Raw genomic sequence first — 21,847 nt, forward strand, 5'->3', positions numbered from 1 at the left:
GTGTGGTCCCCTCACCACCTGAGGCCCCCTCACCACCCCTCTCTGCCCGGCCTGTATATGCCTGGCCCCTTCTCCGTGCCGGGCACCGTGCCAGATGCCGAAAATACAGCGGTCAAAACACACACCTGGGCTCCGCTCCCCTGGGCTCTCCGTCTGGAGGGGGACAGACAGTTGACAGGGGACCAGAGGACTGCCAGATCGTTGATCCTGATAGATGCTGAGGAAAGTAAACCAGGCAGCATGGTTAAGAGTGAGGGGGGTAGAGGGCAGGTTCGTTGAGGCAGGGTCTCTGGCTTGGTGACACTTGGGCCGAAACCAGAATTGGCCGAGCCAACGCGAGCCCCAGCCCCGTGCTGAGTGCTGGGTCGGAGGCCTGCTGTGACGTCACCGCGCGCCATGCCCTTCTCCATCAGGCGGGCCGGTGTCCCCACAGCCACATAAGGACTCAGTGCCCGTGGTGGTGATTGATCCATGACGTCCCCTCGTGGAGCTCAGAGCCAAGTGCAAGGACTGCCGAAGCGCTCTGGTGACAGGAAGGCGTGTGGAGGCCGGGCGCCGGCAGCTGTCCCCACCAGGATCCTGCTGCCCCAGGGTCACCTCTAAAGGCGTGTGCTTCGTAGAGAAGGAGGAGTAAGGGTAGCGCCTGTTTGTGGAAATTCTGCCTCAGCTTTCTGAGGGGAGGGCATACAGTCGAGCTGGGCAAATTTTGGAGTAAAGGGAGAAGACGGATCCGCAAGTGGCATGCGTGTGACGTGTTGCCTCAGCTGTCCTAGCTGTTAGTGCAGAGTCCCCTCCGCTCGGTCCTTTTTCTTAAAGTGCCCTAGTCACTCCCTTCTGTGCCCAGAGAGCATTTCAGCGTCCTTCGTTAAGCCAGCTCACACAAAAGCAAAGCTGTGGCCGAGGACATGCCAGTCACCGAGAACAGGGTAAGAGGGAGAGGCAGAGAAATTAAAGAACGTGAGGTCTGGGTAGAGTAATCCTGAAGTGGTGTTACTTACGACACGTAAGAGTGATACAGATCACCCACCCTCCTTTCACACGGGACTTAGCAGTGGTTTACATTTACTAGATGGTTCAAGGAGAACTGATCTGTTGACTTTGTTCTGCCAGCTCAGCCAAGAAATAAATCCTTCCAGGTACTCTTAGCTTTGGGCTCCGTCATTACCATGGCAACGTGGAACAACTGACGTCCCGAAGAACGTAGACTATATTATTCTCTCTTTCCTGTAATTTTAGTGTCTGAGTGAAGTAGTAATGGCATGAAGGAAAGAGCTTTCAGCTCGTAGTTTCTCTGGGGCCAGAGGTGGTGCCTGGTCAGGTTCTCTCCTGGAAGAGCTCCCTTAAGAGACCGGCGAGGAAGTACGGCCCTCCTTTCCTGGCCCAGCAGTGGCAGTCCTTCTGCCTGGAGCAGCTAAAGGTTCCCTCTTGACAGAAGGAGAAAACAGACAAGGCTTAAGTCTGCGTACGTGTTACTCAGGTGAGGGTTTTCTCCAAATGAGCTTCCCCCCATTGACGTGGCATCGGATTTCTGAGTCACCGTGTTACTAAGAGGAGTGAGTGGAAACACGGAAACGCCTTGACATCACCTCAGAAAAGAACTCATTTTAATACGCTCTTTCTTCTCATTTCGTTCTTTCTCTAGATCTTTTACCCTTTTGACGTTATGCGTAGTCTTCAAATATCTGAGTGAAAAGCGACAAGAGAGAAATTCCTGCGTTTCTTCCACCCTGAACAGATGAAATGCATGACCCGTGTCCTCAAACGTCAGGCCGCCATTTTTGCCTTCTAAAGGAGAGCATTGAGCTCATGCTGTAGAGTCTAATTATGAATGATGTCAGGTTCCCTGTTTTTGAGATACTCGTCTTGTTTGGAGAAATCCCGGGAGACAGCAGTGGGGCCCAAACGTGCCCTTGGTGTAGATGAGAGAGAGTTGTGCAGTCAGTGCAGATGGGCGGCCTCAGATCGTGCGCATAGTTGCTCCACATCTTTCTGTCATTCGCAAGGGCTCTCTGTGCGAGCTCTGTTTGCTCCCTGAGAAACAAGTCTGTGTGTTACAACAGATTGCACCATGACGTCACTTTTATTTCCATAAATGACTCATGTGTGAGCAAAAATTGAGTAATCGTGTTTTAGGAATGTGTCGGCATAACAGGGGACTTAGGCAGATCGTTTTGCCTTTTCAAATTATGTTAAAGGCGGGAGGTCAAATAGTTCACATCTTCCAACGTGTCTGTTTCCTTCCCTGCAGAAACCGACGACTATGCTGAGATTATAGACGAAGAGGATACCTACACCATGCCCTCAAGTAAGTAGGCTTTGGATTTTGTTCTTGTTCAGATTTGACAGATACTTAACTTTAAGTATCTTCCGTTCAAAAGTTGTAGATATTTATTGGTTTCTTTTAGAACTGTCTTTAATACCTCACATTGAGTGTGCATAACAGAAATATTCTTTTCGGTCTTTAGAAACGTGTTTTGTATTTGACCAGTCTGAGGTCAGGAGCCTAAAGCTAAAATATCCATAAGTAGGTCAGCTTAGTTACAGGTTTTTTGGAATCTCGTCTCGTGGCTCTATCGTAATACAGCCTTATTGATTATAGAATCTCCTCTCTGTGGAATATTAATTATTTAAGTTACATACCTATACACGTTTCTATATTCAGTTTTTTCAACTTGCATATTCAGTTAGTTGCATTTTCCCTTTGAAACTCTGTTGCTTGCTGCCCTTGACTGACCAGGTACAAAGAGCTTCCCTCATCCATTGCTTCCAGTCCGTACAGCTTGGGCGGGGGGGGGGGGGGGGGGGGGGGGGGCTTCAGTTACGACTTTCCTGCAGCCTAGAAACACAGCTTCTTCTCTCTGTTTTGTGCTGCGTTCTTGATTGAGGAGAATCCGGAAGCCCAGGTCTCGTGTTGGAAGATAGAGTCCCAGACCTTGAATTGGAGACACACTTGAAATTGCCTTCACATAAGAAAAAAAAGTTTACTGGCTCAGTCAGTAGAGGATGCAACTCTTGATGTTAGTCACGGGTTCGAGCCCCACGTGTGGCACAGAGTTTACTTAAAAAAATTTTTTCTTAATTTAAAAAATTCAGCATTGGATGTCCTGATTTCCACAGAGCCACACGTATTTGTAAAATAAATGTTTCAGGCACTTTATTTACCCTGTTGTGTAACTATTGTAAAAGATGCTCTCATTTCCATTAACTATACACATGAAAGAGGCATTACCAGCATCAGGCCTGCATTGTCCTGGGTGCCCCCAAATCCCTCACAAGGGTTCCTTGTGTTAGAGAGTGGTCCAAAACAGAGGGAAGAGCGGAAGCTTACTTGTGTGCATTCTGACTTGTGTGCGCCGGCACCACAGAAAATGTTTAATTTACACTTAAATTTTGTACGTTTCCACAGAGAATCCAAATTTCCACTTGGACGTTTACTATCCGGTGTTGAGTAGTACATGTCCAATGTGGCTGACGTTTATCCAAACCCCACGAAGATGTTTCTGTGTAGGAATTAGGAGATGGAAACTGGAAAGCGTTTTGTCCATCACATCGAGTTAATTTGAGGAGATTTAGGTTTTGCTTATGTCTAGTCTTTTTCCTACTGATGTTTGTGGTTAAAATATTTCACACAGTAAATATTGAAACGTACTCTCGGAGTTTGTTGTGTTAACCTGATTGCTATCAGTTATTTCTAAGCAAGGTCTTCAATTTTTTTCCTCCCTTAATTGCAATACAGAAAGCTATGGAATAGACGAAGGTAACACGATTCCTTTAAAATAACTGCATTTGCTTGCAATTGCAGCCTGCGGAGTGGTGTGGGACGTTTCAGTTCGCAGTTAACTTTTATCCTTAAACCACTTGTCATTGGTTTATCCGTGCTATTAAACCAATGGAACTACCAGCTAAAGTGATTTTAAAGAGGAAAAGAACCACCTCAAATTTGAGTCGGATTTTCTGTACGGCTTCTCATTTGATAAACCAGGAAGAGTTTTGAAACATTTGGCTGTTGTTTTATTCCACTGGCGACTTCACTAATGGAGTCCGTGCAGCGTGGATCGTGCAGACAGGTTTCCTGGCCGGAGAAAATCAAAATCCGCAGCAGTTAATTGGATTAGAATTCATGGTCTAGGTTGCTAGTGGGTATTTTATTTCCATGTGCCTCAACGGCCTGCTAAACGGTCAGTTTGGTATAATCGCAAGAAATTAATATGTAGATTTGAGGCAAATGCTCTCAAAAATATAAAACCACTCATCATTTGTAATGCAGTATGTTCAACCTTGATTCCAAGTCATCTAATTTTGAAATTAGTTTTTAGAAATGGCCTCTTTAAACTCTTTAGCTCCATGAATAATATAGATAGGATCGTAAGAAAGTGGAAACTCTTAAACTTTTAAAACAGAGTTACTCGTGACACGGTTTTCCGTGGTCTCCGTATTTTCAGACTTCAGTTATTTGTAAAATAATTGCTTTAAATAACTGTGTTTTTAGACTTTCGTATATTAATACCTAAACTAATAGCATTGATTTCTTAAGCATATAATTTTACTACTTGGAAAAACTATTTAGAAAATGATCAGACAGATACAAATAATCCAATTAAAACATGAAAAAAATCTGCCTTAAAAGAACTCACATCGTTTTGTGGTTCAACCAGTGCCGTTAACAGTTTGTGTAACTCCTTTCACAATACCGTTTAAGAGAATTCCACTCTGTTTAAAGCATTTTCATAGAGTGAGGTGCCACCAGTGAGAGTTGTACTCGTGGATGATAAGGAATGCGTTGAGTGTAGTGTCTGCATTTGGAATACCGCACCTACCTAATTTTTGACGTACGGATCGTGGCTTTGCAGCCAGGGACTACGAGATTCAAAGAGAAAGAATCGAGCTTGGACGGTGCATCGGGGAAGGCCAGTTTGGGGACGTCCACCAAGGCGTCTACATGAGTCCAGTAAGTCCTCCCTGGCGACCAGAAAAAACGCGCTGCTTTTGACTGTTGCCTCTTCTTTGTCTTCTCGAGTCCCCGGCTCTTCCTTTGCAGATGTCTTTCACAGAGCCCGTCACACACGTCAACCTGCTCGGAGTATTCGGGAGCAGAGAAATGGCACCCTTAGCTCCTAGAGGCTGGGTCTGTCTTTTGTTCATTTTGATCTTTCAGCCTCTCTCATCAGGAACAGATCCCACAAGGAGTGTTCCATTGGATGGAACAGATTATGACTTTACTAATAGCTTATTGAGGTATAAATCACATACTATAAAACGTACTTTTAAAAACATACAGTTCAGTGGTTTCTTAGTATATTGATAGAGTTGTACAAACGACAGCACGGTGCATTTTCCAGCACCTTCTTTACCCCAGAAAGAAGCCTCACCCGCTAGCAGTACTCCCGTCCCGCCCTCCCCCGGCCCCTGGCAGCCAGTCGTCTGCTCCCTGTTCTCTAGATTTGCCACTTCTAGATGCTTCGCGTACACGGACTCGTGCGACATGTGGCCTTTCGTGATCGGTTCTTTTAGTTAGCATGTTCTCAAGGGTCATCCACACTCGAGCGTGAAGCGGTACTTAGTGTCCTTTTTTGCCAGGCAACATTTGATTGTGTGGGTAGACCGTTTGTGTTTGTCCGTTCTCCAGCTGACGGGAATTTGGGCTGTGACCGCTTCTTAGCTGTGAGGAATGACGCCTCTGTGACGGCCACCGCACAGGCCTGCGTGTGAGTAGTTAGTTCTCAGTTCTCTCGCGTAGATGGCAGAGAGTGGAATTGCCGGGTCACGTGGTATCTGTTCCGCCCTTTGACCCGGAGCTGTCTCCGAAGAGGCCACGCCCCTTCCCTCCACTCCTGGCAGCGGTGCGTGAGAATGCCCATCCCTCTGCAGCCCTGCCGACACCGGTCATGGTATGTGTGCCAGTTAGATCAGCAGTCGTGAGACACCAGCAGGAACTCACTCAAGGAACTTTTTTTAGCTGGAATAACGGGTGTACGCAGATGACACAAATAAGGGATCACAGACCGTCCCCAGCTTACAGTGGTTCGACTTACTCTTTCTTGATCTCACGATGTTGCAAAAGCGATCTTCATGCAGTAGAAATCACACTTAGAATTTTGAATTCAGATCTTTCCCCAGGCTAGGGATATGTGCGTCCTCTTCCCCTGCAGGGTGGCGGCCACAGCTTCCAGTCAGCCCACAGCGGACGCACTGACGGCCGTTCCGCAGCCACGCAGCGATCCTGTCGCTCTCAGTAGAGGATTTAGTGAATTACAGGGATAGCAACACTTCGGTGTGAAATACGCTTTGTAGGGGGCGCCTGGGCGGCTCAGGCAGTCGAGCATCCAACTCTTGATTTTGGCTCGGGTCGTGATGCCAGGGTGGTGGGATCGAGCTCCGTGCTGGACGTGGAGCCTTGCTTGGGATCTGCTGCCTCTATCCCTCTGCCCCTCCCCGCCGTGTGCGTGCTCTCGCGTTTTCTCTCTCTCTCTCTCAAAAAGCAAATAAAATAATGCTCTGTGTCCACTGGTTTTGCCCAACTATAGGCCGTTGTGAGTGTTTGTGAGCACACATAAGGCGGGTGTGGCCCAGCTGTGATATTTGGTAGGTTAGGTATTCACGTGCATTTTGACTCAGGGTATGTTCAACTTACGATGGGTGTATTGGGACGTAACTGCATCTCAGGTCAGGGAAGATCTGTGGTAACACAGACGATTGACGTTTTATGTTACCCCTGCTTTGGAAGCTGCAGATGGTGGTTTCCCAGTAGTTCCATACCTGTCAGGTTTTCTAGAGCTGAAAGGGTTTTCTTGTTTTGTTTTCTTTGGGTCACAGGAGCAGCAGACAATTGCCACCGCATCACTAAACAAATCAGAGATTCCATTTTTTTTTACATTTCAGCTTTGAAAGTCTCTACCTTGTTCTTACACGTAATTCTGTCATTTATTATGTATTTTTAGCTGCTGACTTTTCTTCTAGTTGTTTTTTTTGTTTTTTGTTTTTTTTTTTTACTGTATCTGTTATTATCTTCCTAATTCTCTTAACCTCTGTTCTTTGAAGCAAAAAGCAGTACAGAGAGCCCCGGGTCCAAATTTACTCAAAAGGCCTGCTAACTTTTAGACTGGCTCTACCCAACTGAGATAAAAGGCAGGCGAGGCTTCTTGACCCGAAATAATTACAGTTGAACTACAGTCTCTGTTAGGTCTCTGGGCTTGCTGTTAGGAAGGCAGTTGGGGGGCGAGTGCATGAGCCTAGCCATAACAGGCGCTGGCAGGGAAAGTTCCAGGCGCACGCTGTGGACAGGGAGGGCGTGTCTCACTTCCGGATTGTTGGACCTGTGGGAGATGAGGGAAACTGAGGAATCCAAAGTGGCTGCTCGAGCATCGGTATGAGTTCCGCTTGTTGAGCGAGGCGGAGAAGGCTAAGAGGGAAGCACGTTGGACAGTGGGCGCGTTAGTAAGGGTTCCCCGGGGAGACAGAAGCAGGCGGGTGTGGGTGCTTTCAAACGAGATCTGTTAGGCATTGGCTCACGTGATTATGGAAGCTGACTGACGTCCCCTCAGATCTTCAGGTGGCCTGCTGGAGACCCAGGAGAGCTGATGGCTTCTGACTGCCAGGCTGCATCTGAAGGCCCGAGACCCAACATAGCCAGTGTGGTTGTAGTCCAGAGGGTCAAGGAAGAATAATGTCCCAGCGCAAAGCGATCCAGCAGGAGGAATTTCCTCTTGTTCAGGAGACCGGCTTTGTGTTCTGTTCAGGCCTCCAGCTGATCAGACGAGGCCCACCACATTAGGGAGGGCAACCTGCTTCACTCAGTCTATCAATTTAGATGTTAAATCCATTCAGAAACACTCTGAATAATGTCTGACCAAATAATCTCTGGGCACCCCGTGGCCCAGGCCAGTGGACACATGCAGGTAACCACCACAGTGGGGTATCAGGAGGTTTGTTTTGCTCAGTTCAAGTTTAAAATAACTTCACAGCATCCTCGTCAAGACAGGGCACAGGTGGGTTGGATACGTGGGTCTGAGCTGAAAGGCAAAGTGAGGGCTACAGAGAGGAATTAGGAGGTCGGCATGGGGGTGGGACTTGGGGCTCAGTGAGGCTGCTTCTCATCGGGCTGGCCATGGATTGCGCCCTGGGATTTCCCAACACTGACAAGACAGGAAGCGGTGTCCTGCCTTCCACTCTCCCCCTGTGCCAGTCTTTCCTGCCCGAGGCTGGCGTCTATGGGGACAGCGAGCCACGCTCCCGTAGCTTGGCAGATTGAGGTGTCGTCAGCACTCAGAATCTAGCGTGGCCACCATTTCAGAGCTAAGTCTGTGACAAAGCCGCTGCCACTCCCTGTCACCTGTCACATGCACACATTGCCCCCGTCACTCCTGAGATAAAGCCCTGTTGCAGAAGGGCAGGCCACTTCCAGCAGGGTGATCTCGGGCAAACCGCGAAACCTGTCAGCCTCTGCCGACCCGGTCGGTCTGTAGAATGGGTGGCCCGGACCCTTGTGTACCTTGTCAGGCTGCCTCACAGATCGCCTGTAGGCTCAGTGAGATGATGTACAAAAAGGACAGAAATGCCCAAAGCCTGTCGAGAAAACTAAAGACTGCGAGACTATGCGGCCCCCGTCTGGGATCTCATGGCTAAGTGCTCCTCGCTCCTGTGCGAGGGCGCCTGCGTCTGGCCACCCCCAGGGGGGAACGGAGGGGTCCAAGACAGCAGCCCCCCCGAGGCCTCCTCTCTTCACTCCGGAGCTGCCGTCTCTCGGCCTGTGTGACTTCGTCCCCTCTCCAGTTCCTCTGGCGAGGACGGGACCCCGAGGCAGGGTAGGAGTCGGGGCACGGCAGCCGTGGCAGAGACCTGAGGCAGTGCTTCTCAAACCTTCGTCCGTTCACCGGGCTGTCCCTGCTGCTTTCTCCCCTCCTGTCCTCACCTTTTCTGCCTACTTGACAGAATGTGAGGTACCTTAGGAAATATCCAGTATGAACAGTACGTGGTTCTGCCAAGGACAGTGTAAAGCCCAGGGTAGGATAAGCCCTTCAGTTGCTAATTAAAACCATCCACGGGGGCACCTGGGCGGCTCGGTCGGTTGAGCATCTGACTCTTGATTTCAGCCCAGGTCACGATCTCACAGTCCAGCAGGATCGAGCCCTGAGTCAGGCTTTGCACTGAGCCTGGAGCCTGCTTGGGATTCTCTCTCCCTCTCCCTCCCTCCTTCTCTCTCTCTCTCTCTCTCTCTCTCTCTCTCTCTCTCTCTCTCTCATGCTTTCTCTCTCTAAAAATAAAGTATAATGAAGTAAATGAAAACCATCCATGGTATTCCATTGAGGCTTGGAATGGCCTCATTTGTCTTGTTCAAGCTCTGTCTTTTGAATTCGTTCGAGAAAATATCAGCTTCTTTGGCAGGCAGATCGACATGCCTTCTTGGTTTCTCTCCACCTTGGTGGTCCCCCTCTGAGTCTGCCTTGCGTCTCCCCCTCTCCCTGACCTCCCACACTGCTGGGCGGCCGGGTGCTGTGCTCGTGCCCCAGCCCTCGAGGATCTCCTGCGGATCCGACCCTGAACTCCGCCGGATCCTCCTGCCGCTGCCCTGGGTGCCATGCTATCTCCCCGCCACCTCACGCCCCTCACGTCCTGGTCCTGCTCGAACTGCTGCTTCCCTTTCTCTCACCAAACACCTGAAGTCTCCTTACCAGCATCGCACCTCACCCTGTGTCACCTGCACTGCCCACACTTGCCCCAGCCGCCACCCCGCCGCCGCCCCCCCCCCCCCCCCCCCCCCGCCATCAGCTCCTGGAGCAGGTGCTCCTTCTCAGCCGGAGGTCAGCCATGGCACTGCTCTCCCCGGGGCGCCTTTCTTTTGGTCCAGAGGGCCCCGCTCAGGCTGCCTGTCCCAGCGCACTGCCTCAGCCCTGCCCCCAGCACTGCCCTAGCCGCAGCACCGTGACCCTGGCTGTGCCCGCCCGCCAGTCCCTCCCTCCCTCCTTCCATTTTTTCGCCCTTGTCTCTGCCTCGCACATCCTGACACGCTCCTTCTGGTCCACGCCACTGTTCCGCGCGAACGTGCTCTGTGATGAGCTCGCTCCTTGTGTGCGTTGTCTGCTCTTTGCCGGAACGGAAGCCTGAGTAGAGCAGGGAACGCTGCTGCCTTTAGCCCAGGGTGCGTCCTGAGCGCCTGGAAGGCTGCCTGGCACGCAGCAGAAAGTGTTCGTGGGACGACGAACGAATGAATGACCCCCAGCATTTTAACACCGTGTCCGTTTCTTCTGGGGTCTTGCTGAGTATTTGAAGTGTTCTTCTCCTGAGGTTTTCAGTTCTGATCCTGCCTGGTCCACAGTCCACATAGTTGCAGAACAGACAGCTCTTCGTGAACATGCCCGTTGATTCATGTAGAGAACCTCTTTTTGCATGTGTGTGATTCTGAAATTTCCCTGACGCAGGAGAATCCGGCTTTGGCGGTCGCAATTAAAACATGTAAAAACTGTACTTCGGACAGCGTGCGAGAGAAATTCCTTCAAGAAGCCTGTAAGTTTCTAGAAATTTCTGTGGAGCTCCATTTGACGTTTTGTCTGTGTAAAATACAAGCCATCTCTAAGAAGTAAGAAAAAGAATATTCTGACTTCTATGTGACAACTGCATTTACTGTCTTACCTTGCAAATTACTACCTGTATCTGTAGAGGCGCCTGTCTCCACATCGTCCAGGTAAGCCCTGATGTTTGGGTGTAAAGGTCGACAGATTTACTGTCCCTGTGTCCTTTGGTACCTGCACCATTCAGCATCCTGGCCCTGGAATTGGGCAGTTGTAGAAATGAGTCCAGCCCAGGTGCCACCAGACCCTAGAGTTGGGGGTGAGCAGGACAGACGCGGTCCCCACCCTGAGGGAGCTCACAGAGTGGGCAAAGAGCCGGGACCATGGCCAGGGCCCTGCTCCTGCTACAGTGCCCACCCCTCAGCTCTCTGTTCACATGTCCAGGGATGAAATTGCTGGCAGGGTCTCGCGTGGGTGGGTGTTCTCTGCAGAGTACAGACTCGTGGAGAGCTAGTAGCTTGTCCTGTCCGTCTGCACGTGTCTGGCTCTTCCCAGCTGCCTTCGGGCTGGGATGCCCTTCCTACCCTCCCGTGGCTTGTCCCGTCTCATCTGACCGCGTGATGAAAATAGTTTCCCCTCAGGAGGCTGTGTCACAGGACCACACTCTCACCTTCCTCAGTATTTGTAACTAGGTAAACATTGCCTAAAAATTATTATTCCGTTTCTCTAGGCTCTAAACTTCATGGGGACTCGGGCCGTGTCTGCTCTGCTCACTGCTCAGACACAGCGCCCCACTGTGAAAGGCACTCAGTAGACATTGGTCACGTGAATGGCTCCCTGTGTCCTTCATTACATGTACATCGATTGAAGGTCTTCTACCTTCCATTTCAGTAAATATTTACCACCTGACAGTCCAATAGAGTAATAAGTCACAGAGTAAATCATACTGACTTCGTCAATACATCATAACTCCTCAAAATCATACTGTAACTTTCATCAGAAAAAAGTCTGAGCCTGTCTTTAATCCTGTTCCTGTGTCTTAAGTACGAGACAAAGCCTGTCTCAGCTCGCTTGTTTCTGCAGAGCACCTAGGCCGAGAAAACACAGGGCACAGCAGCCCCCTTACCTAACGCTCTACCAGAAGAGTGACCTTGGACACCTGTCTCTCCCTAGTAACGATGCGCCAGTTTGACCACCCCCACATCGTGAAGCTGGTCGGTGTCATCACGGAGAACCCCGTCTGGATAATCATGGAGCTGTGCACGCTTGGAGAGGTAACCTGGCCCTCAGACCCGGCCCGTCTGCCGGCCTGCCGTCACTGTGATTAAACAGCAGTCCCGTGATTGGGACTCGCCCGGCCTGCGCTGGCTGTTTGGTGTCCTTTGTTTAAAAAAGGGGAGTACGTTAGGGATGCCCTCGTCCTTTGGGTTCGGGGAACAGAACATCTTCATCGGTGAACCCCCAGGTGATGCCCTAACTCAGCACTGGCAGCAGTGGGGACCGGGTGGTCCCTCCTTCCTCTCTGGTGCTGCTGCCTCGTGCCAGCCCAGGGGTTTGAGGATGGAAGAGCCAGTCTTCGTGCAGTTGTGGTGCCTTAGCGCTGCATTTAGGTGAACCTGCAGTTCCTTGTTCCTCTGAGAACTCATTTCACGGTGTCTCTCCGACCGACTGCGGTTAGTCACAGTTTCTGTTGAAAATGGGAGGAACACACATAGACAGGTCTCCTTATTTGACTTCCTCCCAAACACAGAAACTCTCCACTTAGTGTGTCACCATCCCCTGGAAGCGTGTCAGAGGCCAGCCCCAGGCTGCTGAATCAGACTTGTTCCCACCTCCAGGCCGCTCTGTAGCCTGCCTGCGTGGGGATGAACACAGCCCCGTTTTCCAGATGCCGACCCTTGACCTTCTGGTGCTAACAGTCGGTACTTCCACCTTCCGAAGCACTGTACGCGCTCCTTGTCTTTTAAAGAACACCGAACGCAGTTTTGCTTTTCGTGGCAGTTAGGGGTTCCGGCGCCCAGATGTCAGAGAGCAGTCTGGGTTCTTCCTCCTCTTCGTGACCGCGTCAGCCTCCCTCCCCCGGAAGGGCCTGCCTGGTGGCTCCCCTCTGTGCTTGATAACCTAGTTTGCTGGATGAAATAACTAAGGCCTCTACAGGATCTCTTCGTCCTCTGCCCTGCCTTTCCAAAGGAAACAGTTCTGACATATGTATTTTGTTCACAATATCTTTCTGGTTTTGCTTTTGGAGAATTTGCTAATTTTCCCGGCTTAAACTGTCACTAAATCTTTCTCCTTTGTGTATTGATTCTGTAGAGTTAGAGTTAAATTCATCTGCCTTCCTTTGCCACGGTGGCCTTTAGCTGATTTGATTATGACAGTAGTAATAAGGACCAGTGGCATGACTGCCCAGCACCCTCTGCAGCTAGAACTTTCTGGAGGGTGGGTAGGAGAGCTGCACCTGGCTCCCCTTCCTCCTCGTCACCTTCTCCTCAGGTCTGGCCTGGGACACAGCAAGGTGTGGGGCCGCAGGTGCGTCGGCCAGGCTACGTGCCGGGCTCGCTCGGTATCTAGTTCTGTGTGTCCTCCAACTGTTGTTATCGAGCAGTATTTCACACTGCGATTTTATTCATTTTCTTGCAGAATCTTTCTGTATTTTCTTCCAGAAATGTGTGGGGTGTCTGGGTGGCTCAGTCGGTTAAGCATCCGGCTTTGGCCCACGTCACGATCTCACGGTTTGTGAGTTCAAGCCCTGCGTCGGGCTTTCTGCTGTCCGTTCAGAGCCTGCCTTGGACCCTGTCTCTCTCTGTGTGTCTCTGCCCCCCCCCCCCCACTCGTATGCACACTCCCTCTTTCTCTCTCTCTCAAAAACAAATAAACGTTTAAAAAAAAAGAGAGTGCCTGTGTGGCTCAGTTGGTTAAGTGTCCAACTCTGGCTCAGGTCATGATCTCATGGTTTGTGAGTTCAAGCCCCACATTGGGTTCTCTGCTTTTAGCGCGGAGCCTGCTTCAGATCCTCTGTTCCCCTGTCTCTCTGCCCCTCCCCTGCTTGTGCTATCTCTTTCTCTCTCTCTCTCAAAAATAAACATTAAAAAAAATTGTCTACAATCATGAAGATTTCAGTATTTTTTTAAGCTTTTTTTTTTTTTTTTTTTTGAGAGAGAGAGTGAGCAAGCAGGGGAGGGGTGGAGAGAGAGAGGGAGAGAGAGAGAGGGAGAATCCCAAGAGGCTCCATGCCATCAGCAAGGAGCTAGACATAGGGCTCGATCCCACAAACCATGAGATCATGACCTGAGCTGAAATTAAGAATCAGATGCTTAACCGACTGAGCCACCCAGGCACCCCAAAGATTCCAATCTTAAAATAGGATTTCAAATAAAGAACGATGAACCATAATTTCTGAGCCATATGGCTGATTCGTTACACCTTATTTTAGAAGAATTGAAGCCATTCTTCTACAAGTGTGTGTGCGATTGGGCACCGTTGTTGAACATAGGTCTTCAGCTCTTGATTTCTGTTCTCGGTCACTAATTCTTTTTCATCTCGGTCGCTGTTCCCAAAGCTGAGGTCGTTTCTGCAAGTGAGGAAGTACAGTTTGGATCTCGCGTCTTTGATCCTGTATGCCTATCAGCTTAGTACAGCTCTGGCGTATCTGGAGAGCAAAAGATTCGTGCACAGGTAAGATCCAGGCTAAAGCTGGTGAGCTGCCCTGCGGCGGGGGCAGGGGTGGGAGGTGGGAGCGGAGAGACCTCCACGGGGGGGGGGGGTAGGAGGAAGAGGTACTCGGTGTGCCCTGCGATCCCGCGTGCCACTGGCCTCCCGTAGGCGGGCAGTATCAGAACGTCGCGCTGCCCTTGTCCTGGCCAAGGGAGGAGCCGTAGTCACATCCAGAGGGCTTTCCTCACATGAAGCCTGAAACCTTTGCTTGCCTTCGGGAAGCAAATACTGTTGAGAGCTTGTACGTGCCCTAGAGCAGTAAGCATGCGGACCTAAAACAGTCACTGTCCTGGGGCTTCCTGGGACCCCCTGAAGGGTCACGAGTGACATCTGCTGGCGTTCGGTGGAATTTCTGCTTCTCATCTGGGTCCCTTCTTTGAATGCAAGAGAAAGCCCTCAGTTTGTTTCCTGGGACTTTGTTACCCAGCACTGAAACAGATGGCGTCAGCAAAATCGTTCACAGGCGTTTAGATGACAACTTTTATTTTATGGAACAAGGTCTCTTAGTAGCAGCAGGGTTGAGACCCCACGCGTGCGTCACTGTCAGTGCGGTCAGGAGGGTATGTTCAAAAAGTGGTAAGCGGTTTCATTACGGGAGAATGTACTCCGCAGCCGTTCAGAATACTAGTCATTATGTTAATGAGTAGACAACTGCCTAAAGGATCGTCTTTGAAGTAAAATTGTAAAATTGTCTATTTTTCAGCGTGTAACAAATCTCCTGTTTGCATTGTCTATAAACTGTCTTTCAGAGTACCTGTCGGTATGTCTTTATATGATATAGAGGAGTTTGTAGGTTTGTTTTCCTTATATTAAAATCCATTACCCGGAATTCTTCCTCTTAGGGACATTGCTGCTCGGAATGTTCTGGTGTCCTCAAACGATTGCGTAAAATTAGGAGACTTTGGATTATCCCGGTATATGGAAGACAGTACTTACTACAAAGGTAAGGAATCCAAGCAAGCAAGAGGTGGTAGGCTCAGAATCCTTAACGATTCTTAGGTCTTCAGAAGGTGTGCCCTCGTCCGCTCGGCTGAAGTGTGACAGGGGTGTGACACCAGTTCACGGCCTTCTCCACGCCTCCTGCAGCAGCCGGACTTCCACGGACGACACCTTACATCAGCCTTGCCTTACTGCCCGTTAACTCACAGTGGGTCAGGGACTTGATTCCAAAACATAAAGCTGGAGAGCTTTTTTGAAAACCGTAGGAGTAAATCTTTGGGATCGAGGGCTTTGACACCAAAAACAGGGTCCATAAAGGGAAACACCTGACAGAAGGGACCTCATCCAAATGAGAACTTTTTGTTCGGCAAAAGACCCCGCGAAGAAGGTGAAAAGGCAAGGTGCAGACTGGGAGAGGGTACTGGCCAACCACAGTGCCCTCCTACAACCACGGGCCATTCAGCAAAGGACCAGTGTCCGCAGTGTGGGGTGAGCTCTGAGAATTCAGCAGGGAAAACAAACACAGACTACGACACCGACAGCAGGTGGGAAGGGAAGCCGCACTGGAGAGGATACGAGGAGGGCAGCGAAGCCTGTGCAGAGGCCTTCGGGATCCCTAGCCCTGGGGAGATGCGGGTTCAGACTGTGAGGAGGTATCTTTTCACACCTGTCAGAATGGCTACAGTCAAAAATAGTGATAACACCAAATGCTGGCAAAGATGCAGAGAAACTAAATTGCTCACAGCTTGCTTGTGAGAATGCAAAATGGTCCATTTAAAACCCTGGAAGAGTTTTGCAGAGTCTTAAGAAGTTAAATATGCACCTACCATACAATCCAGCAGTTACACTGCTGGGTGCTTCTGTCAGAGAAACGAAAGCTGACATTCACACAAAACCTGAGTTTAGATGTTCGTCGCGACTTTAGTTCCAGTAGCCAAAACTCGGAATCCCCTCCGATGTCCTCCAGCTGGTGAACCCAGTCCGACCCGCACAGCAAGGGGGGCTGGGCCCGCTGGCTCGCCGAGAGCAGCCAGACGGAGAGATCTCCAGTCTGTTCGCGCCGTAGGCATCAGTGCATTTGTTTTAGTGCAGAGATTTAGCTCGTGTGCTTTTTCCTTAGTTTTGTCAATTTTGGAATCAGATTGACTTGGTTCCTCGCATTATTGAACAAGTCTTTTTAGTAATAAGTTTTCATGTTCCTAGTACTTGAGCTAAGGTTTCAATTATAAATCCGTACTATGCTCCTAGTATATGTTCTAAGGATTACTACTGTTTTAGAAAGGCTAGTTTCTTTGCCTACTACTTAAATTTTTATGTTGTGGCAAAATGAGCCCAGGTTTTTACATACAAAATGAGTTTCCTTCATTTCACACCATGGCTCATGGCTCTTCCCTTCCCGTGTGCCCACTGTGTGCTGCAGCCTGGAAGGGTTTCAGTAGTGGCTCTGGGTTACGTGAAAAGAAAATCCTTCAGCTGTTTATTCATTTTAGTTAGCCATTTAACTTAAAAATGGCCAAGTCGGTTTTCTGCTGTTTTAAAGTACCTCTCGTACCCCGCCCGAGCCCTGACGAGCCCAGGCGCGGGACTCCCAGTGAAGGCTGAGCCCCGAGCAGGGTGGCGGCCGAGGCCCCGCAGCACGTGGGTGGCATCTGTAGTGAGCAGCTGACAGGTGCGTGCGCTTGCTGCCGGCTCAGGTCCCTACGTTCACAGTCTGTAGCGTTCCAGGAGAGCACTCCTGGGGGTGAGCGGCCCTTCGTTCAGGACACAGGTGCCGAGTCGCTGGTTTGGAAGGCGCCGCACAGAGGATTTGACCTCCGTGGCCATGAAGGTGCTTCGAGCGGGAATAAATCCATGAAGCAGACACAGCCGTCTCCTGAGAGTGCTGAGGGGCGCTGGGCGCTGGCGGAAGGAGGTCCGGACCCTGTGGCCCAGGGCTCCTGCCCCGCCCCCCGCAGCTCCGCGCCCTGCCGCTGCCGTCCTGACCCACCGCTCGCTCCTCGGCCACCTCTGCTTCCGGAGCACGTGGCCTTGACCCGGCGTCTGTGCTGCGCCCCCCGCCGTGTACGAGTAGACTCTGCTTCCACCTCTTAGGATTAGAACTCCTCGAGAAGGGGGACCCAGGGCTGCCCACGTGGTAACCGCATGGGCGAAGGAACGTTCGGTGGGGCGCTGAGTCCTTTCCTTTGTGGCACAGAAGGAAGGTTTGTGTGGCCTCGAAAGCACGATGCTTCAGGCTGTCCTGAGGACTGTACTTTCTCATTCCATCGTCCGTCCTGCTCTTCACGTACTGGTGACGGCGGCGTCGCCAGTCCTCCCTACGTAACCCGAGTTGGCTCATGCAGCCAGTCGCTGACGTCTGTAACTCGCAGTCATGTGGTGCTTTCGTAGGAGCAGCGGGCATCTGGAGCCTGTCTCCGCTGGGGCGTGGGGACGGGTGGGAGCGGTGCCGGACGGCCCGAGCCCCTCTGGCTCTGGGCCAGGGCCTGGCCCTGAACCCCAGCTCTGGCACCTGGCGGTGGGGCGGCCTCCGGCAAGTCACGTAACGTGTCTGAACCTCGTTTTCTGAAGAAAAGAGAGCCTACCAGGACAAGTTGTTTTCGGGGCTTAGGTTGGAATCGATGTGAGACGTCGTATGTGTACGGACGTGTTTCCCTAGAAACACCGGTTCCCTACTGGGAACGAGAGCCGACCACGTGTCCTTAGCAGAGGCTGCAGCCTGTGGACGAGGAGCTGTCGGGGAAACCGCCCAGCTCCGCGTGACCGGGCGCGGGGCTCCCTCTCCCTCGTTCCCCGCCTCTCTGCGGAGGGAAGGACCTGTGTTTTATCTCCCTCCCGCGGCCTCAGCAGCTACTCCCAATGACCTGACAGAACGGCAGGAAACAGAAAGTAGCTCTCCCAAATAAGCAGAGTCCAAGGGGTCAGATGTTTAAAGCTTTTTATTTTGGAAGTAAAAGTCTCTGCTGGCTGTAGCTGTGAGATCCCTGAGCAGATAACAAGGAAAATTCACTTTCTAAAATTAATCTTCTAGCTTCCAAAGGAAAGTTGCCTATTAAATGGATGGCTCCAGAGTCCATCAACTTTCGACGTTTTACCTCAGCCAGTGACGTGTGGATGTTCGGTGAGTATCGTGAAGTTTCGTGTTGTTACGTTGTGCTTCGTGTATGCTATACAACGCACGTGGCGTCACCTCTTTTCACGGCGTGGGCTGACGTGCCTTCCCTTGTCTGACCGCTCCTTCGCCGGGCACAGGGCGCCAACCGAGCGCCAGCGTTGTGTGTCACTTCTGGGAGGCCCCGCCCTCGCTCTCTTCTCCTCCCCCTTCTGTCTCGCTCTGCCGTCTCTGCATCCCTCCCTGGGGGAGATCTTTCCCTTCCCTCCCGTCTCTCTCTGCCGTCTCGTCCGTTCCTTCCGTGTGACTGACCGTACGTGGTTGACCTGTCCCTCTGGTTCTGTGACCGCGTGCTTCACGGGTCTGGGGTCCCGTCCCGTCCTAGGGTCTGACCTCCTCCTGACTTGTCTCACGGCCTCACGGTTTGCTCCTGGGTCCTCTGTGGCTTCTGCCCCGACGCCTACCCCGTGCCTTGCCACCTGCTCCGGGTCGGGCGCCGTCCTCCTGCTCTGTGGGCCGTCACGGACCCTCCTGAGTGGCGCGACGGTGGCCCTTGCTCCGTCACATTTGAGACCAGTCTCCCTTTTTGATACGCACGACACTCCTTCCCCACCCCGCTCTTCTGGCGTAACTCCGTCTGCCTGGAGCACGTCCTAAGCCCGTCTCCTCTGGGTGAGATTCTGTCCCACTGTCGGGGCCACCTCAAGCGTCCCCTCTTCTGCGAAGCCTCCTGTGGCGGGTGCGTCCTACAGACGGAACCTGCCCGTTGCCGTGCTCCCTGCGCTTTCTCTCTTGGCCACGCCGCTCAGCATTCATCTTGTGAGCAGTCTGTGTGTGTGTTTGCTCTGCTAGATTTTAAACTATTTCAAAGGAGATGTCTTCGTAACGTTACGTACCTTTTTTCCCCTGTATTTAGAAATAACTTTACGTACATCGAGTCTGTGTTCCTATTTTTTCTTCTGTGTACTGATTGTTGGTTTCATCCAGCGCCCTAAGTAATAACAGGTGAAGGAAGGAGCTTTTTAGCAGAGTAAGAAATCGCGTGGCACAATTTAGAAAGGGCCCTGGGGTCTGACGGACACGGCTCTGTGTCCCAGAGCCCCGCTCATCGGCTCTGTGACCCAGACAGCAAGAAGGTTGCTGTGAAGGGAATTGCGGTTTGCACAGAGTCCACGGTGCCTGTGTTTTCCCATTTTAACTTCTCTGCAACTGGGGTGTGTCGTAAGTCAGCAGCGTGTCACGGTCGGTGTCACTGGGGGGGTGTGGCACATGGTGCCCTGTCTGCACTCGTACGGCAGCTGCCGTTGCCTCCTCGTCTGCGTGGGTTTGAAAACACTCTTTGGTAGGACGGAAAGAATTCTTAGAGGTTTTCTTAGAGGATTGTGTCACATCCCCCCCTTTTTTGGTCACATAAAATAGTGGTGTATATTCTAGCCAGTGACATCTTAGATTTCTTTGATAGGATGCGGCATTTAGAGAAATGTGAGGTGTAACGATTCAGGACATGTAAATTTCAAAGCGCCAGAAACATTTTAAGGTCTCAAGAAATGACCTGCGTTGTCGTTACCAATAACATTGTCATGATTTCTGGTGAAAAACGCAGAGCTAAGGCGGTTTTTTGGTCACGCACTCTTCACTTTGAAATGCCTGGAATTTGGATCCCGTCGAGACGTAATTCACACGGGTACGATGCCGTGCCCTGCTTCCCCGGAGGCACACCCCACGTTAGGTACTGCGGACACCCCAAGTGCGTCTCCTCCCTTCAAGCGCGTTACACGCGCACGGGTAGGACGGAGACCCGTGAGGCTTTCCCAGGGGGAGTCCGTGGGGAGAGAGCCGAAGGGGCCCTAAGTGTGGCGAAGTTAACACCAGAAAGGCGCGTGCGTGCGGTGCGTTTCGGGGGGGGGGGGGTGGAGTCCCCCACTGTCGCGGCCAGTCTGCCCTCTCGGTTCCCCGACTGGAGCTTCGTGTGGTTGTCATTCTCCGCCTTAGGCTCCGTTCGTCTTTCTTTAAACGCGGGCGCTCAAGCGTTGTTCAGAGGAGCCCGAGAACGCGTGTGGTCCGCGAGGACGCAGGGTGAGTGAGGAGGCTGTGGGCAGGGCCGCCCCGGCCCAGGGAGTCCGGAGCACGCGTGAGCCAGTGGCAGTGCTGATGAGCACCCTAGCCACGCACAGCCAGCCTCGCGAAAGGAGTCCGGGTGTCCTAAGACGCGAGGCTTCGACTTCAGCATTTTCTTCGTTAGGCCTCGGGTCGGCTGCCGCGGTCGCCGGCCGGTCGGACCGCAGCAGGGGGAAGGCAGGATTCATTCAGCTTGTTTTGAACTGGTTCGTGAAACCGTGAGGGATCACCGTCCCCGGTGGGCCATTTTCTAACACGGGATGTTTAGAGGAGTAAACCTCTTCGAAAAGCCATGGGCTGTTCGGGTCATCGTTTACTCTTTCGCTGTTCACGTCAGACGAAGTTAATGGTGCTGCGCTCGTTCGCCGCAGAGTTCACGGAGCGCTGCCTTATCTGGCCGCTCGGGCCCGAGTCCCACAGCTGGTCCTCTGGCGCCAGCGGAGAAGCCTCCCTCCCCCGCCCCCCGACTCCTGGGCCTCCCCGCTTCCTGCGAAGTTCACGGTCTGTTTTCATCCCGCTTCACAGGTGTGTGTATGTGGGAGATACTGATGCATGGTGTGAAGCCGTTTCAAGGAGTGAAGAACAATGATGTGATCGGTCGAATCGAGAACGGGGAGAGATTACCAATGCCTCCAAATTGCCCTCCCACCCTCTACAGCCTTATGACGAAATGCTGGGCCTATGACCCCAGCAGGCGGCCCCGGTTCACTGAGCTCAAAGCTCAGCTCAGGTAGGAGTGGGGGAGCGAGGGCCGGGGCTGGGGCAGGCTCACGCGGCTTCACCCCCCTCGCAGTCCTCGCGCCGCGAGTTCCTTCTGTCCGCACGTCTAAGGCTAACTTATTCGCGGGCGAACATAATGACTTTCTTAATGGGTTTGCTTTTATTTATACTTTGCTAGACTCCTCAGGAGATTAGGCCTTAAGATCTTAATAAGCTTCCAATTATGACCGAATCTCTCCTCCCCAACTTCTGACGGACTTAGCACGGCCGACAAGACCACAGGAATGTCGTCCCCGGCTGCCTGTCAGTCCCGTCCCCAGCCCTCCTCCCATCGCCGGCACGCTCCTAACCGCTTGCGCTTCTCCCGGCACAGCCCGCCATCTGCGTGCTCCTCCTCTCCCGACACACGACCACCTGTTTGGTGTCCAGAATCCTGCTCAGGTGTCACCCCTTCGGGGGGCTTTCCTAATTAGCCCTGCCCCCAGAGAGATGGCCACCCTCCGGAACCTTTTCGGTACTTCTTCTGTTACAGTTAAGACACCCCCCTGCCTGTTGCACGGCCGTCTGGCGGCTCGTGCTTGGTGCCACGCACGGTCAGACCCAGACTTTCGGTAGCTCCCGGGCCCCCGGAGGGAGCACACGGGGACTTGGCGGCCTGCGGGGCCCCTCAGGGTGTCTGCCCACAGCGGACCCTGCCACCTGGCCTGAGGATTCCGCATCTGCGTGTCTGGTCCCCGGCCAG

At 51.9% G+C, this 21,847-nt stretch overlaps 1 protein-coding gene across 1 annotated transcript in view; it reads left to right on the forward strand.

Annotated features, from left to right (window-relative positions):
• Positions 1–21,847, forward strand: part of PTK2 (protein tyrosine kinase 2) — a 241,902-nt gene that overhangs the window by 168,139 nt on the left and 51,916 nt on the right. The window contains 9 exon segments of the mRNA XM_030304586.1: positions 2,249–2,305; positions 3,737–3,757; positions 4,851–4,948; positions 10,416–10,500; positions 11,679–11,779; positions 14,065–14,180; positions 15,062–15,162; positions 18,187–18,276; positions 20,911–21,115. Of these exon segments, the coding sequence (XP_030160446.1) occupies positions 2,249–2,305; positions 3,737–3,757; positions 4,851–4,948; positions 10,416–10,500; positions 11,679–11,779; positions 14,065–14,180; positions 15,062–15,162; positions 18,187–18,276; positions 20,911–21,115 (874 nt within the window).

Source organism: Lynx canadensis, chromosome F2 (assembly GCF_007474595.2).
Source record: "Lynx canadensis isolate LIC74 chromosome F2, mLynCan4.pri.v2, whole genome shotgun sequence".
Lineage (NCBI taxonomy): Eukaryota > Metazoa > Chordata > Mammalia > Carnivora > Felidae > Lynx > Lynx canadensis.